A 16,535-nucleotide genomic window follows, 5' to 3' on the forward strand; every position below is an offset into this window, starting at 1 on the left:
CCCCCCTAGAAGAAGGACATCGGCTTAAGCCTGGAAAGTATTTGTTAAACCTCATTAAACAATAAACTGGGCTTCCTGGAGTTTTTAAACATGCTGAAGGGAATTGCCAATCTACCAAGACACCTTTCATTTATTCTCCCTGAATGATTCTGTTCATCTAAGTCAAAATGCCCAGCAGTTGGGGCGCCTGGGTGGCTCAGTGGGTTAAGCTGCTGCCTTCGGCTCAGGTCATGATCTCAGGGTCCTGGGATCGAGCTCCGCATTGGGCTCTCTGCTCAGCAGGGAGCCTGCTTCCTCCTCTCTCTGCCTGCCTCTCTGCCTACTTGTGATCTCTCTCTGTCAAATAAATAAATAAAATCTTTTTTTAAAAAAATGCCCAGCGGTTTCTCGCCCCTCCCCCACCTGCCCGGGCACCATCATTCTGACTCTTTTCCTGTTTATGGACCCCGCCTCTTTCTCTCCCAGCCATCCGCACCTCCTCCACGGTCAGGCATAGAATGCTTTTCCCCACACGTTCCCTTCTCTGCTTCAGATCTTCCTTTGAATGGAACCTTCCTTCCAGTGATGCCTTCCCTGCCCATTCTTCATGAAATCCTCCCCCCCACCCCAAACCCTCAAAGGCTTTATTTTTCTTCTTGGCACTCATGGCCATCTGAACTACTCTCCATTCTCTTTTTCTTGCCTGTGGTCTCTCTGCCCATTTAAGCAGGTTTTGTTTTTTGGGGTTTTGTTTTTTGTTTTTTGTTTTTAAAAATTTTTTTCTCCATGTTGCAACCCCAGGACCTGGAACCTGGCAGGCACATAACAGGCCCTGAATAAAAATGGATCAAATGAATGAATGAATGGCCCAACCCCTTCCAAACTGCACCTTCTGCAAGAGAGGGGTGAGGCAGGCCTCTGTATTTTCCATGCACAGGTGGTAAAGAGGTTTTGGAAGAACGCATGGAAAGTCCGAGACTCTTCCAGGCTTTCAGAATTCGCTCCCTGCATCTTCTCATTCAAGTCAGTCTCGGCTTCCAGGTCTACCCACCAGCCTGGACCCGAATACCACAGGTCACTAGATGGCACTGTTCACCAAGAAACATGAGATTCTCACTCCTCTCCTGGGCTCCCCTAAGGCCTTTGAAATCACCTTTCCCCCTGAGGTGAAAAATTCTCAGGAGTGGTTACCATTCTTCATACCAGCTCTCCAGACCAGGAAGAAACCTAGAGCCAACATTTATTAACTAACTACCCTCGCCCATGAGCACAGGTTAACCCTTAGGCCTAGGAGCAAAAGTTGTTTCTAGGTAAGTCTAGTAGTATCTGTGCCAAAACTAAGCAAAGCTTCTGCCCCCTTTGAAAAGCTCCGGGCTTGATGCCCTGCCACTTGCACTTGGCTTGTGGCCCTCTTGGCACAATCCTGCCTCCACGTCTCCATTCCCGCCTCTCTGTCCCTTTAGAAAACTGAATACAGGTTAAGACACCAGTTCTGTTGTGAGCTTTGAGGCACCCTAGTCTGAGGGGAAGCAGAGATGGAGAGGAAACCTGGAAATGTGGTGGCAAGGTGAGTGCAAACCACATCTCCATCACAGACTGCCCCAGGACCTTGAGCAACTTATCCAGCATCTCTCGACCTTGGTTTACACAGTCCGGCGATACGTATAAAAATCTCCAGGATGGGATATGTAATAAGCATTAAATGAGAAGATGTATGAGGCTTCAAGTCAGGCTTTCTACAAAGCTCTGCTTTCCATTTCCAGATGTCACCTATATTTATACTTTCAAACTTAAGTCAGGGGTGAGGGGAGGGGTTGGTTGACCTGAGGAACACTTCTCTAGAATCTTGGATGGGCTTAAGATGGCTCAGCGAACAAAGCTCTTTGACTGAAACTCTCTACATTGCCTCGACTGATAGACCATTAGCTCGTATGTCTGCAAATGCTCACATAGAAAGCTACTGTCTTCATGAATGTCAGCCGATCACCAAGTATTTATGGAGAACTTGTGATTTTACCTCGGCGTTTGAAGATTATTCTGGAAGCAAAAATAAGACAGATGGTGGAGACAATGTAGGCAAAGACACCAGTCCACTCTTGAATGAAATACCATGGTTTTTTACTCTTAAGAGGAAATACATAAGTCAAGGAATATTAGAATAGTTGTTGGGTTTTGCCCCCCATTCTCTCTCTCTCTTTCTCTTTTTTTTTTTTTTTTTTGTTTCAGTAACAAAACCAGATTTAGTGGTTCTATTTAGAGAGCAAAGGCCCATTAGAGGGACCGTTCATTCACCGCAGCCATGCTCTCCCACAATTATGTCTGCTGGGTAGCCATCCCTCTGGCTGGGTACTTCCTGTTGGCCAGTCTGATGGGATCACCTCCTTTGCCAGAAATCACCCTACATTTCAAGCCCTTACTTCTGACCCTAGAATAGGAGGGCAGGGCTGACTCCTTGAGCCTGAGACAATCCTCTTCCCTCTCCCCACCCCCCAAGTCTTACCTCTTCTGCATCGTCCCCAGGCCCTTCCTCCTCCTTCCTTTTCTCAAAGCACTACCCTACACGCGTCCACTCCGGCTCTACTCCTTCCCAACTCCCGTTCCGAGTGCTGAAACGAATCGGAAAAGAAAAAAAAAGGAGCTTATTTCCTATGACTTGATTTTAGAAAAATGGAATAGATTGTATACAAAGAAAGGGACAGGCGTGGCATCTGCTCACCTCGTAGTTACTCTAATTATAGACAGTTGGGTGCTGGGGGCAGCCATATTGGGTGACATGACGGTTGAGTCAGACAGGATGTGTCATTTCCAACTTCCCCGGTCATTGCCCAGTGCAGTCCCTAATCAGCATTTTAAAATGACAGCCTGATGGCCGCACAAGTAAGAAGGCTTCCCATTAGCTGAACGGTGGCCTGCATTTTGTATGACCAAGAATACTTAATCCCCAAGCTCAGCTTTATTCTTCCGGATTTTGCTGATTTATTGTTTCTCTAGAAATAAGAGCCATTTTGTCTGGGAAAAGATAGCCACTTAGGCATCTCGCTTGGAAGAAGGACAAAAAGCCTGAAATTCTGTTTTCCCCTCTTCCTCCAGATAGCCTCTCCTTCTGCTATTTGGTGTTGAAATTTCCTATTCCTAGAATGTGGAAGGATTAGGATGGCATCGACCCAATATTTAAATCAGGAGTTTCTTCTCCCACGGAACCTAGAACTAGAACTTAGAAAAAGAAAAATCAGCCCGACATTAAATGAACCCAGCACCTCTGGATTTATTCATAGAATTTTCATTGGATTTTTTTTTTTTTTTTTGAAGGTGTTATGCCTCGAACAGAGGTCACACACTGGACCTCCATAAACCACTTCCAGCCAGCTGATATATTTAATTTGGCTCACACAGTGCTTTTTAAAAATAAGAATTGATCATCAACATTTTAAATTTTTACATAAAATTACATACATGGATTTGGGGCGCCGGGGTGGCTCAGCGGGTTAAAGCCTCTGCCTTCACCTCAGGTTATGATCCCAGGGTTGTGGGATCAAGCGCCACCTGCTTCCCCCACTTTCTCTCTCTGCCTGCCTCTCTGCCTACTTGTCATCTCTGTCAAATAAATAAATAAAATCTTTTTAAAAATTACATAGGTTTATGTAAAATAAATATTTATTTTAAATGTGTTTATATAAAAATACAGATTTCTGTATTATCTTAGGAAAAATAAAATCAAGTGAGGCAACCCTGGGATATTATTTCCACAGGGGTGGTGGTGGGTGGTGGACCGCTAACTCAGTGGGAAACGTCCAAGAGGGCTCATTCATGGGAAAGGTAGGGCTGGGAAGGTGATCAATTTTCTCCAGTACCTACATCTCGAGGCCTGAACTGTAATCCCAGCGAGCTGTGTCAACATGTAACTAATTGCATCTTCCTGAACACCTAGTTTCTGAAAACAGCGTCACGAGCTCCCACCTTCCTAACCGTGGAATCAGACTGGACTCTTCCTTCCTCTTCTCTGCCACACCACCCCTCCCCATCAGCCACTAGGTTCTGTGCTTTATTCTCCCCAGACTTCACTGGGCAATGCCATAGCTACCAGTCACATAGGTATTTAAAATGTGGCTGGCGTAAATTGAGATATGTTCTAAGTGAAAGGGATACTTTGGATTTTAAATAATGATGCTAAAAAATAATCTACACTAACTGATTAATAATTTTGCATTGATTACTCATTAAAGTGAGATTTTTGACACATTGTGTTAAACAATTATTAAAGTTCATTACTCATTGCTTTTTACCTTTTTTACTGTGGCTTCTAGAAAATTTAAAATTATAAATGGGGTTCATATCTGTGGCTGACATTTTCTTTCTTTTTTACTTTCTCTCTCTCATTATCTTTCTCTCAGACAGCATTGCCTCAAAATATCTCTTCATGTGACACGTTAGTGGCGCTAATATGGTGCTAATAATAGCGACAATGGCAATCATATTACAATATATAAGTATCAAATCAACATGCCATACACTTTAAATTTACACAATGTTATGTATCAAATATATGTCCAATATATTTCAGTAGAAAAAAATTTATTTGGGGTTTGTCCTAACCTTTCCAGCCTGTATCTTACGTCCCTTCACTCCTAGAATTTCACGTTAGTCTAGGCTTTTCCCCCTTCTAATCTATTCTGCACACCCCAAACAAGTTTATCTGTCTAAAACACAGTTTTTATCATGAAACGCTCCTGCTCAAAAACTAACACCAGCTCCCAACTCTACCTAATAACGTCTAAACTACCAAGAATAACAGCTTCCACCGTAATAACCTTATCCCACACTTTACTTAATTCTCCAAACAGCCCAGCACCTAGCCTACCAGACTCCTACTTTTATAAATGGCTGAGCTGGGAGTGCTAAGGAGAAGAACCTTTGATCCAAGAGGTAACAAAGATGATGCAGTTCAAGCATCCAAACAGAAGCTCTTTTCACTTAGGATGGTTTATACAACACTTCACAATCAACTAAAGAGCAACCAACATCTGCAGGTCTATGAGTTGAACTATTTTCACATCAGTTGAGAGAAAGAGTAGTAGTGTTGCGTGAAGAAACTTATTTTTATGCTTCAGAAAACCCAAACCAGAAATGCAACCAGAAAAGCTTTTGTGAAATAGTGCTCTTCCCGCATCCACGACAGGTTCCAGTTTCCAAAGTATGTGCGTGTATACACACATATGCATATACAGCTTTGTCACAAAATAGGTTTTAATGATGCCAATTTGAAAGACTGGGGCATAATTAAAATGTCATCTCAGCTTGAAAAGTGTGAGTTAAAAATTCACCAGGAGTTAATATAAATCCAAAGCCAGCAGAGCTACTGATTCATGAAGTGTGTTGGGTATATTACATGCAACATGCATTTAACCTGGGAAGAGAGACTGTTGTCAGCATTCATGTCAAATATGTGAGTTTCGAATTGGGCCATCTTCCAGACCTCATCCCTTTCATCAAAAACACCATCTTACACACATTTCCTTTCATTATTTTTTTTTCCCCAAACTACATTTTGCCAAATTTCCCAGCAGGTGGTTTGGTGCGCAGCGGGTCTTGATACCGGACAAATCCACATTCTGCCATCTGTTGTGTTACTTTTGACAGATTATTTAGCTGCTCAGTTGACCCTTTATTTAAAAAATGGAGCAGAGGGGCGCCTGGGTGGCTCAGCGGGTTAAGTAAACCCCTGCCTTCGGCTCAGGTCATGATCTCAGGGTCCTGGGATCGCCTGCACACACACACACACACACCCCACCTGCCTCTCTGTCTACTTGTGATCTCTGTCTGTCAAATAAATAAATAAAATTTTTAAAAAAATAATAAAAAATTAAACATGGGTCAGAAAACATTGTTCCTGTTTTTTAAAATCCAGCGAGATCATCGGCACAGCGAAGACAGCGCTTGGCCTCCCACGGCGGGGCAGGCGGGAAGGTAACTTCGGGTCTGGCCTGTGCATCCCCATTTTGGAAACTTTTCTCTGAGCAGCTTGAAGACTCCACTACAGGGTGGGGCTTTGGCGTCTCACGCTCTCCACTAAACTCTACGAGTTTAATAGACGGAGAGCTACTCGTCACAGGGGTTTGGGCGGGGTGGACCGAGCGCGTCCGCCCGCCGCCCCCGCCACAGCTCCATCACCGGTCCCGCGGAGGCCAAGGGGTCGGGCCTCAGCCGCGCTCATTCTCGCCATCTCCCGTTTCGCTGCATCTGGCAATGACAACACCACCACGTGGCCTGCAGCCTTGCGTCATGCGCCTTCGTCCAATGGAGAGCCGTCTCACCGAGCCGGGGGCGGGTCGACACCGGGGCGGTTCCTCCCGCAGCTGTCGTCCATTGGCCCAGGGGGGAGCCGTGGGCGTGGACTCGTAACCAATGGCGGCCGGGGGTGGGGCCTCCGCCCCCTCAGCGCCGAGGGTTGGCTGGGACCCGCAGGAGGGTCGGGGCCGGGCCTAGGGAGGGGGGGCGGAGCGAAGTAGGGACGGGGCGGAGCGAAGCGGAACGGGGCGGGGCCAGGAGCGGAGGGGGGCCGGCGACCCGGCCCGCGGAGCCGGCGCCAGCGCGCTGCTGAGGTGGCTGTCGCCGGCTCGGAGCTGCGGCTTCCCCCGGGTCGAGTCCCCGATGGAGGCCGAGGCGGCGGACGGCCCCCCGGGCGGGGCCGAGGCGGCGCTCAGCTGCTTCTCCTTCAACCAGGACTGCACGTAAGCCGCGGCGGCTGCCCGGCCGGGAGCTGGGGAAGAAAGTGGCGAGCGGGGGTCTTGTCCTGTCGGCAGCTCCGAGCCGGAGAGGCGCAGGCCTGCGCCCCAGGAGGGCGGCGGCGGCGCGGCCGGGGCGGCCCGGGACGGGCTCGGCCTGGCGGGGGCTCCCCCTCCCCCGGCGGGGGGGGGTCGAGCCCCTCCACCCTCACCCCTCCCCAGCTGCGAGCCGAGGGCCAGGAGCGGCCGGCGGAGCGAGGAGGGAGAGAGCTCCAGGGCGGAGTGGGGCGGGCGAAGGCTTCGGAATCCGGGGGCGGGGGGGGGGGGGTGCAGAGGTTCGCGACCGGAGCGGGGGGTCTGGGGGAGGGGGAGGAGAAGCCAAAAACAAAGGGGGTTGGGAGGGGAGGGGGAAGTGGCGAGCCGACCCCAGGCGAGGTTGTTGGGGCCCAGGAAGATGGGAATACAGGAAAAACTTTCCCATTTGTCCTTGAGCATCTCAACGTGGCATCTGGGCAGGGCCTGGGACAAAGAGGCAGCCTATCCCTGCGGCCAGGGCCAGCCCCGGTCCCAGCCCCAGCTCCAGGCATCTCGCCTGCGGGGCTCGGGGTGTCAGAAACCTTTCCACCGCTCTCACCGTTTGCACGAAGCCTCCCTCCCTCCCTCCCGGACGAGGCAGCCTCTGCTTCTCCGAGTTCAAGAGCCCTTTTCCCCGGCCCAGGCTGCCTTCTCGGAGAAGCACGAGCTCCAGTTGCTTTGGGAGTGGATTTTTTTTTTTTTTTTTTTTTTAAATATTTCACTTCGAGGTCCCCATTTGGACTTCGGCCAGAGAGTTGAGTGGCTGAGCTGTGGTTCGGACATCTCAGGGATTCAGTCCCTTGGAAGCAAACGCCTGTTCCCTTGCCTCTTTTCATGGAATTGTTAGACGCCGGTCCCTAGGACCATATGGAATAATCGCTTAGGAATGTGCACCCAGAGCATCAAGCAGGGATGACCGCTTTCCAGTTTCCCACTTCCTGCTGTACCAGTTTCTGTTGTGTTCCTTGTTGGGAGCCGGCTTCTCGCTTGTGCTTTGGCTGCCAGTGACGGGGGCTGTGCTAATATTGAACATGCAGTGGTGTAATTAAGGCCGAGCCGGTACCATAAGTAACTCTGGCTTTCATTCCCTTTGTGTTTCTGCTTAAAAACACCCTGTGCCAAACAATATGCCTTTGTTCCAAAAAAACTATGTGTAATCGGGTAATCTGGTAGCTGGACAGCTTGGTTAGATGAATGACTTTCAAGCTTTTTTTTTTTTTTTTTCTAACCACAGTCCACAAGAAGAAATACATATGACAACATTTCCTAATCCCCACATACATAGAACATCCCTGAAAAGTGATTCACTAAATAGTGTTTACCCCCTCCTTGGGGGGTCCCTTCTTTTCAAGGTGTTTGTAACTCACTGAACTGTTTTTAAGATCAGCTGATGGGTTGAAACCAGCAGTTTACAGAAATGATGGTGTAGATAAAATTCTGTCATTTTGTAAGTAGCATTTTGCAAGAGAGGATGGCTGTTGAAATAAATGCCAGAATGTTTTCCTGCCCAACTGAACACAGGACAAGGAGGGGAGTCAGTTTGCTTACTGGAAGTAAATGTTCTAAATTCTGCTTTGTCGCATTGTTTATTAGATTTTTTTTTAAGTGATGTTGATTTTTATTCTAGCTGAGTCCCAACTTTCTATAGCACTTGGGTAAGAATGTTGTTTTCAAAGCTGTTGGGTGCTTGGAAAGTAAATTTCCTTGTCTCTACTGTCAGTTCTGTTTTCTTGGATGAAGGCTCTGCTGGACAGCTCTGTCTTACCTATAAATAAAAGTTTTTGTCACAGTCAGTTGCTTTGAGCCACAGAGGGTATGACATTGAACTTTTTAAAATAAGTCAAGCCCCTTACTAATGCATTTAGGCTTACCAGTGTGTTTTTTTCTTTAAGTACAGGCTGAGTTTTACAGTATTACAACTAAACTTCTTTGATCATGCTTCATGTTTGCACTATGTTAGACACTTTGGGTACTTTTTTTTTCATTTGATTGGCAGTGTATATTTGTCCTAACCCCTATTCCTATGAGAGATGGTGAGAACTTGTTTTCCTGCAGGAAAGCCTTATGAGTAAAATAAAGTCATAGTTTGAATTCCTCGATTCAGCATTTTTTGTGGCCATTGATCCATCATTTAAAGCATAATAGTAATAGTATAAAATCCTTCTGTTCTAGGAGCAGGGCCTATGTTTGAAAATTATTTTAAATTGCCAAATTTAAATTGCCAGAAATCTTTTGGTTAATATCACAAGACTCTCGTTACATTTTTTTTTCCTTGCAAGTTTGTTTGCAAAAATCAGTTTGCTACTAAACGCATCTATATTTGTGTGAAGGAAGTTTAAAAATGGTAATGACTACCAAGTGTATTTGAAAACATTTTTTGAATCATAGGAATACAAAGGAGCTTTTTAAAGTTGAGGTATCATTGACATGCAGTGTTCTATTAGTTTCAGGTGTATGACCTATTGTGACTCAACATTTGTATACACAAATGGTCACCACAGTCAGTCTAATAAACACCTGTTAACTTACAAAAGTAGAGCAGTGTGGGCGCCTGGGTGGCTCAGTGGGTTAAGCCGCTGCCTTCGGCTCAGGTCATGATCTCAGGGTCCTGGGATCGAGTCCCGCATCGGGCTCTCTGCTCAGCAGGGAGCCTGCTTCCCTCTCTCTCTCTCTGCCTGCCTCTCCTACTACTTGTGATTTCTCTCTGTCAAATAAACAAATAAATAAATCTTAAAAAAAAAAAAAAAAAAGTAGAGCAGTGTTAGCTACTGTATTTCCCATGCTGTGCATTAGCCCCCATGACATAGTTACTTCATAACTGGAAGTTTGTACTTCCTGATCCCCTTCACCAATTTCATAGCCCTCCCCCCCACCCCCCTCCCGTCTGGCAACCTCCAATCTATTCTCTGTAACTATGAGTCTGGGTTTTGTTTTCTTCTGCTCGTTTTGTTTTTCTTCGATTCCACATGTAAGTGAAATATGGCATTTGTCTTTCTCTGTCTGACTTATGTAGCATAGTACTCTCAACCGTATTGCTGCAACTGGCATGATTTCATTCTTTTTGACAGTTGAGAAGCGTGTGTGTGTGTGTGTGCGCGTGTGTGTGTGTGCCGCATACACACCACATCTTTATGCAATCATCCACTGATGGACACTTACACAGTTTCCATATATCGGCTACCGTAAACAACGCAGCCAAGAACATAGGGCTGCCTATATCTCTTTGAATTTATATTTTCATTTTTTCTTCAGAAGGATACCCAGACGTGAAATTGCTGGATCATAGGGTAGTTATATTTTAAATTTCTTGAGGGAACTTCGTGCTGTTTTCCAGAGAGGCTGTACCAGGTTGCACTCACATGAACAGCGCCTGAGGGCCGCCTTTCCTCCGCACCTTCACCCACGCTTGTCATTTCTGACCTTCTGACACTAGCCATTCTGACAGGCGTAAGGCAGTATCTCATTGTGGTTTTGATTTCCATTTCCCCTGATGATTAGTGACGTTGAGCATCTTTTCGTGCGCTTGTTGGTTATCCTTGTGTCTTCTTTGGAAGAATGTCAGTTCAGACCCTCTTCTATTCCTTAATCAGGTTGGGGGTCATTTGGTTGTTAGGTGAATTTATATATTTTGGATACTAACCCCTTGTTGTGAATATTTTCTCCCATTCGGTGGGTGGGTTTTTTGTTTTTTTTTTTTTTTTTTTTTTTTTTGCATTTTATTGGTAGTTTCCTTTGCTGTGCAGAAGCTTTTTAGTTTGATGTAGTCTTATTTGTTTATTTTTGCTTTTGTTTCCGTTGCCTTTGGAGTCAGATCCAAAAAACATCTCAAAGACCCATGTCAAGGAGCTTACCGCCTGTGTTTTCTTCTGGGAGTTTTATGGCTTTGGGTCTTACATTCAAGTGTTGAATCCACTTTGCGTTCACACGTGTATACGAGTATCAGATAGTAATCCAGTTTCACCCTTTTGCCCGTAGCTGTGTTTTTTTTGTTTTGTTTTGTTTTGTTTTGTAGCTGTGTTTTGAAGTTTTTAGATGCTACTGGGTTGCCTCTTGAGTAGCTGCTTGTCACCATTAATGCTGTAGTCTGGGTGCCAGACCCCTGTCCTGGGCACACTGCTGCTCTTGTGCAAAGGGCTAGCACACCACTTTCCCCCTCAAGCCGGTGAGATGGCTGAGAAACTAGCTACTCCCTTCCCAGTTAAAAGTTGACCATAGTCTCCTATCCCTGTGTTCCAGGGAAGAACAGATGTTTGGGTAGGAAAAAAACCCAAAAAACCAAAAAAAAAAACAATTCCACGGAAAATCATGTGATGTCCTCATTTTTTTATTTGAAAAGATTTTTTGTATGAAATGAGAGCCTTGCCTCCAGGCTTGCCCCAGTAAACTGCTTATGTTTGTATATGCTTCCCTGTGAAGAGCAAATCTCACCTTTGCAAATACTTACTTTTAAATGAGGAAGCTGGGCTAATTTTTAGGTCCATGTAGGAGTATTTTAAGGTCCATTTCGGCTCTGACATTCCATTTTCTCAGGATGGAAGTGTTCAAGGTCAGACTGCTCATTCTCAGCGTGCTCTGGCTAAGATTTTCCTCACCACCGAGGCACTGAAGGCAAAGCAGGAGAGAGCTGGATGGAGATCCCAGCTCCTGAACAAAACCCACCCCTTTGCTTTCACCTGGGTCGACACTCTGTCTTTTCTATTGGTTGAAAGTGAAAAATTAAGAAAATACATTTTTGGGTATTTTTGTTTGTTTGTTTTTAGCCCATATTGTTCCAGATGAGTATTTAGTTTTTGTTTTGTTGGTTGGTTGTGATACTAGCTTTGTGGAACGTGGTAGAAAGCAGAGTTCTCAACCCTGGCTGCACATGGGAGTACTTGAACTAAAAAAAGAAAAAGAGAGAGGAAGAGAAAGAGAGATAGGGGGTAGGAAAGAAAGAGAGAGAGAGAGAGAGAGATTAACCTAATTAAAAAGCTCAGGGTTGAAGGAGGAGTAAACATCAATATTTTTTTAAAGCTTCCCACATGAACTTAATGTCCATTTGGGGATGTGAACTACTGGTATGAAGTATCTGGGATGCTTTTATGGAAAACAATGAAAGGGTGCATCCATTAAACCGTACTTACTAATGACTAAACCTACTATGATGGTGTATTTATTTTTTAAGCAAAAAAAAAAAAAAAAAAAAAAAAAAAAAATTTACCTTTTGGTAAAGTCCCTCTCAACCACAAGATCCCTCCTCGTGTTAGGAGTAGTGCCAGGATGAATATTCTCCAACATTCCATTTTTCCTATTTCTGCCTGGTTGGGGAAGCACAGGCACCAGTAGGCTTGATACTTCTTTTGATGAGTTTCACATCTCTTGCCCATTTCGCAACGCTGTGTCTCTCCTTGTCTTTGCCCTTTTCCCTTTCAACATGCCTGCTCCCCCCCCCCGGTCCCCCAGACAACTATTCAGATGTTATCAAATACCGAAAAACCTGAGAATAGATGTTTGCCCACCGTGAGACTGGGAGGGAAAGAATGTCTGTCTTGGGCAGATTTGTGGTCGGAGTGCGGTGCCTCCTGTCATTCCCCTGCTGTCATTATCTTCCACAGATCCCTAGCGATCGGAACCAAAGCCGGCTATAAGCTGTTCTCCTTGAGTTCTGTGGAGCAACTGGACCAAGTCCATGGAAGCAGTAAGTGCGTGCGTGAGCTCGCAGGGACACCAAATCCTCCCTCTAGACTTTAATCTGTGGTGTTCCTGACCTGTCTGCATTTTTCTCCCTTAACTGTCAAGCTGAAGGAGTCCATATTTTTCAGGTTAAAATATAAATCGTTGCCACCACTTGGTTTAAAAAAGAAAAAAAAAAAAAAACATCCACAAGTAAGCCCTTAGATTTGGCAATATCTTAGGTAACATTTTCTTTTTCTGTTAAGAAATTCTTTGTTTGACGGGACGAAACCAGAGAGGGAGACAGACTGTAAGAGACTCTTAATCTCAGGAAACAAACTGAGGGTTGCTGGAGGGGAGGGGCGTGGGAGGGACGGGGTGTCTGGGTGATGCACACTGGGGAGGGCATATGTTATGGTGAGTGCTGTGAAGTGTGTAAGACTGATGATTCCCAGACCTGTACCCCTGGGGCAAATAATACATTATATGTTAATAAAATTTTAAAAAAGAAAGAAATCTTTTTTTTTTTAAGATTTTATTTATTTATTTGACAGACAGAGATTACAAGCAGGCAGAGTAGCAGGCAGAGAGAGAGAGAGAGAGGAAAGCAGGCTCCCTGCTGAGCAGAGAGCCCGATGCAGGGCTCGATCCCAGGACCCTGGGATCATGACCCGAGCTGAAGGCAGAGGCTTTAACCCACTGAGCCACCCAGGTGCCCCAGAAAGAAATCTTTTATTTGAAACCATATTGTTCACACTTCTTCATATACTTTTATGCACAGCCGTCAGTTTTTATAATTGTCAAACCAGAAGATCACTTACAATTTTTTTTTTTTTTTTTTTTTGCCATTATATTGGCACTGTAGAATATCACTAACGGTCATTCAGTCATGGAAATATTTTCTTTGTTTTAATAAAGTAATACGATCCCATTCACGTAGTTCATATTGAAGGTGTTGAAATCCTTCAAATGAATATCACCAAACAATGCAGCTGAGAAATGTGTCTCTCTTATTTTTTCAGGGTAGGTAATAGTTCGTTGTCACTTACACAATCTTTAGCTTTCCTGGAAAGAAAGTGGTTTGATAAATAAATAGTTTGGGTCTTTAATATACTTGTAAGATACTATTTTTATTACCCCATTTTCGGGAATACTTCACTCTGTCTCCGTCCTATGTCACTGCCTAGGGGACCTGCCTACACACAACGAAGGCAGGGATACAGAAAGAATGTTCTCAGAAAAACATGGAGGTGTCCACCTATGGGCTTACTTCTTTACCTTCTTCCTGGGTGTGGAAGTACTTCCCTGGTCATGACACAGATGTCCAGATCGTCTTCAATAAGATAGAGATTGCGGAGAGGCCCAGGGAGCACAAGATGGGGAGGGGTTACGGCTTTAACTAGGTTACTGCCCCCCAAGCCATGGCCTTACCCATAGTACCTCTCAGCAACAGGGACCAGAATTCTGAAATCAGACGTTCCCCTGACCAGACACTCCTTGGAAACCTGTCGCGGAGGAAGGGTGGGTTGAGATTGTCCAAACCTCCCAAATGTGTTCCACAGCAAACAGCAGTGCCTGAGGGCTGACTGTAGCTCCCAGAGGGCATCTGGGGAGGCTCTAGAAGACCTGACTCGGGGTTCTGGTCACTCACATTTTCTTTGGGTGTTGGACTGGGCTTTGGAACTGCTACCTTGGGAAGCAGACAGAGCATCACGGAGGGGGGAAGAAAATCGTGGTGAATACGGTGGGCTCAGGGAGGGCACCCCATCAGCGAGACCTGGAGGCCCCTGGCTGGTGGCAGGGGAGGCTGCAGTCTGCGTCACCTCGGGCCACTTTCCTTCCCAGACGAGATCCCGGATGTCTACATCGTGGAGCGCCTGTTCTCCAGCAGCCTGGTCGTGGTGGTCAGCCACACGAAGCCGCGGCAGATGAACGTCTATCACTTCAAGAAAGGCACGGAGATCTGTAACTACAGCTACTCCAGCAACATCTTGTCCATACGCCTGAACCGGCAGGTACGTGGGCGAGGTCTCTCGGGTTGCAAGGCTTCTGCTCGTGGGCACCCAAGAACGAGATGACTGTCTGTAGAGACGAGTGTCGCTAACCCACGCAGCCAATTCTAAAAGGGATTTTAAGACTCGGGCCTCGTATCACCGGGACCTGGTGAGCCTCCTCCGGGCCCTAGTTTCAGGGATGTGTCCTCCCTGGTCCTTCTGCCTCGTGTCCCTTCTCGAACACTGGCCCCTGGTGGAGTGAACCCTTTTCTGCTGGACGCAGGCTGGGTGGAAATCTGGCTCTGACACTGTCCCGTGAGCTACTTCGTGGGAACTGAACGCAGAAGAACATCTCTCCCTGGTTTGGACCCTGGATGGTGGCGTCCACTGCCAACGGGCAGCAGTGCTTCTCAGAATGAAGCCCCTAAGGATGAGCGTGCCCCGCGCCCCCCCCACCCCCGGCTAGCTCTGAAGGCAGTTCTAGAACTAGCCTTCTTTTGCTCTCTCCTTGGGCTTTCCCTGCAATCCAGGTCCCCAGGCTCGTGCTCCCCACTTTCTTTCCACCAGCTCACCCTTATAGATCTTATTTGTAGTGGTTTGCTTGTTTAAGATCTATATCTATATTTATTTATTAGACAGAGAGCACAAGCAGGGGAAGCAGCAGGCAGGGGGAGAGGGACCCTGATTCAGGGCTTGCCTCCAGAGTCCTGGAATCATGACCTGAGCCGATGGCTCAGGTTAACCTGAGCCAACTTAACCAACCGAGCCACCCAGGTGACCCAGGAAGGATTATTCTTATCTCAAATATAGAAAACATTCTCCATTAAAAATAGAAATTTTCCTTAAATAAATATTTGGGGGTATTAGCAGAGTCTCCCCTTAACTCATTAGGTTCTAAATCCTGTAAGGGCAGGCACTGTATCTGCTGTATTCACTGCTACAGGCCTGGTAAGAAAAGACAGTGCCCGGGGGGAAAGTGCTCCATGAATATGTTTGCCAACGGCCTGTTAAATAAATAAACAAACGGATATATTCTTTATATGACCTTGCAGACCTTTCTATTCAATTAAATATTCCCAAGATGGTGGAGGTCATTCACTGCCTTCTCCAGGATAATGTTTTCTTCTGTCTTCTTCTTACCTAACTTTTGGACGCTAATAACTTTTTTAACAAATGAGACAGAGTTCCCCTTCGGCTTATGAGAAGAAAGAGTTTCTTTGAGTTGGTCGACTACTTTGAGCGGATACTCTTTTACGTCTGTGTAGAACAGTGTGGAAGATAAGAGCCCGAGAAGTAGGATGTAAGGATATTTAAGTAAGGAGCAGGAGTAAAGAAGGAAATAAGCCCAGGCTCTTGGCCAGGGAGGGAAAGGCTTTGAGAGTTTTCGGCTTGAAGGTTTTTAAGCCCAGTTCTTGGCTCAAGGGCTCTCTCCGAAATCTGCTGGGAGCACATTAAATTTCATTGCAAAACTTTTTGTCTTTGCATGCAGTGATAGCCAGTATATAAAAGTTAAATCTCTGTTTTTGGCACCTGATTGTCTTTTTAAGATTGTTTTAGCCAAGGGCGCCTGGGTGGCTCAGTCAGTTAAGTGTCTGACTTCCGCTCAGGTCAGGATCCCAGGGTCCTGGGCTCGAGTCCTGAATCTGGCTCCCGGCTCAGCGGGATGTCTGCTTGTCCCTCCTCCGTGTCCTCTGCCCCTCTCCCTGCTCATGCACGCTCTTTCTCTCTCAAATAAAATTTTTTTAATCTATTAAAAAAAAGATTGTTTAGGTCAAAGTCCTGTAAAGATCGGAACTCTCAAATATTATCTATAGAATTTATTTCTCTCATTCCTTTCTTACTTGCTCTCTGACATTTTTATTACCAAATGGGACAAAGGATCACTCACAGGTCTGAGTCTGCTAGCCTTTCGATTGCCACCCTGTCCTCACATCCATGACTGTTGTGGTTCTCCTCCCCAGCTCCTCTAGAACCTGAGTGCTCCTAGCGCGACCCCGCTGTCAACGGCCAGCTCTTTGGAACCGGCTCAGACATCTCTCTCCTCCTTAGCATTTCTTCTCCGAAGAAGATGATTTGAAACAGTCTGGAACGTGCTTGGGGTTTGCTTTTCTTA

General features: G+C 46.0%; 1 protein-coding gene across 1 annotated transcript in view; it reads left to right on the forward strand.

Moving 5' to 3' along the window:
* Positions 1-6,530: 6,530 nt before the first annotated feature.
* The window catches only part of WIPI1 (WD repeat domain, phosphoinositide interacting 1), a 33,698-nt gene continuing 23,693 nt past the window's right edge, over positions 6,531-16,535 (forward strand). Inside the window, exons 1-3 of the mRNA XM_059148558.1 lie at positions 6,531-6,707; positions 12,371-12,453; positions 14,274-14,443. Coding sequence (XP_059004541.1) covers positions 6,628-6,707; positions 12,371-12,453; positions 14,274-14,443 — 333 coding nt within the window. The 5' untranslated portion in view covers positions 6,531-6,627. The remainder of the gene's footprint in view (positions 6,708-12,370; positions 12,454-14,273; positions 14,444-16,535) is intronic.

The sequence above is a fragment of the Mustela lutreola genome, chromosome 15 (genome assembly GCF_030435805.1).
Source record: "Mustela lutreola isolate mMusLut2 chromosome 15, mMusLut2.pri, whole genome shotgun sequence".
Lineage (NCBI taxonomy): Eukaryota > Metazoa > Chordata > Mammalia > Carnivora > Mustelidae > Mustela > Mustela lutreola.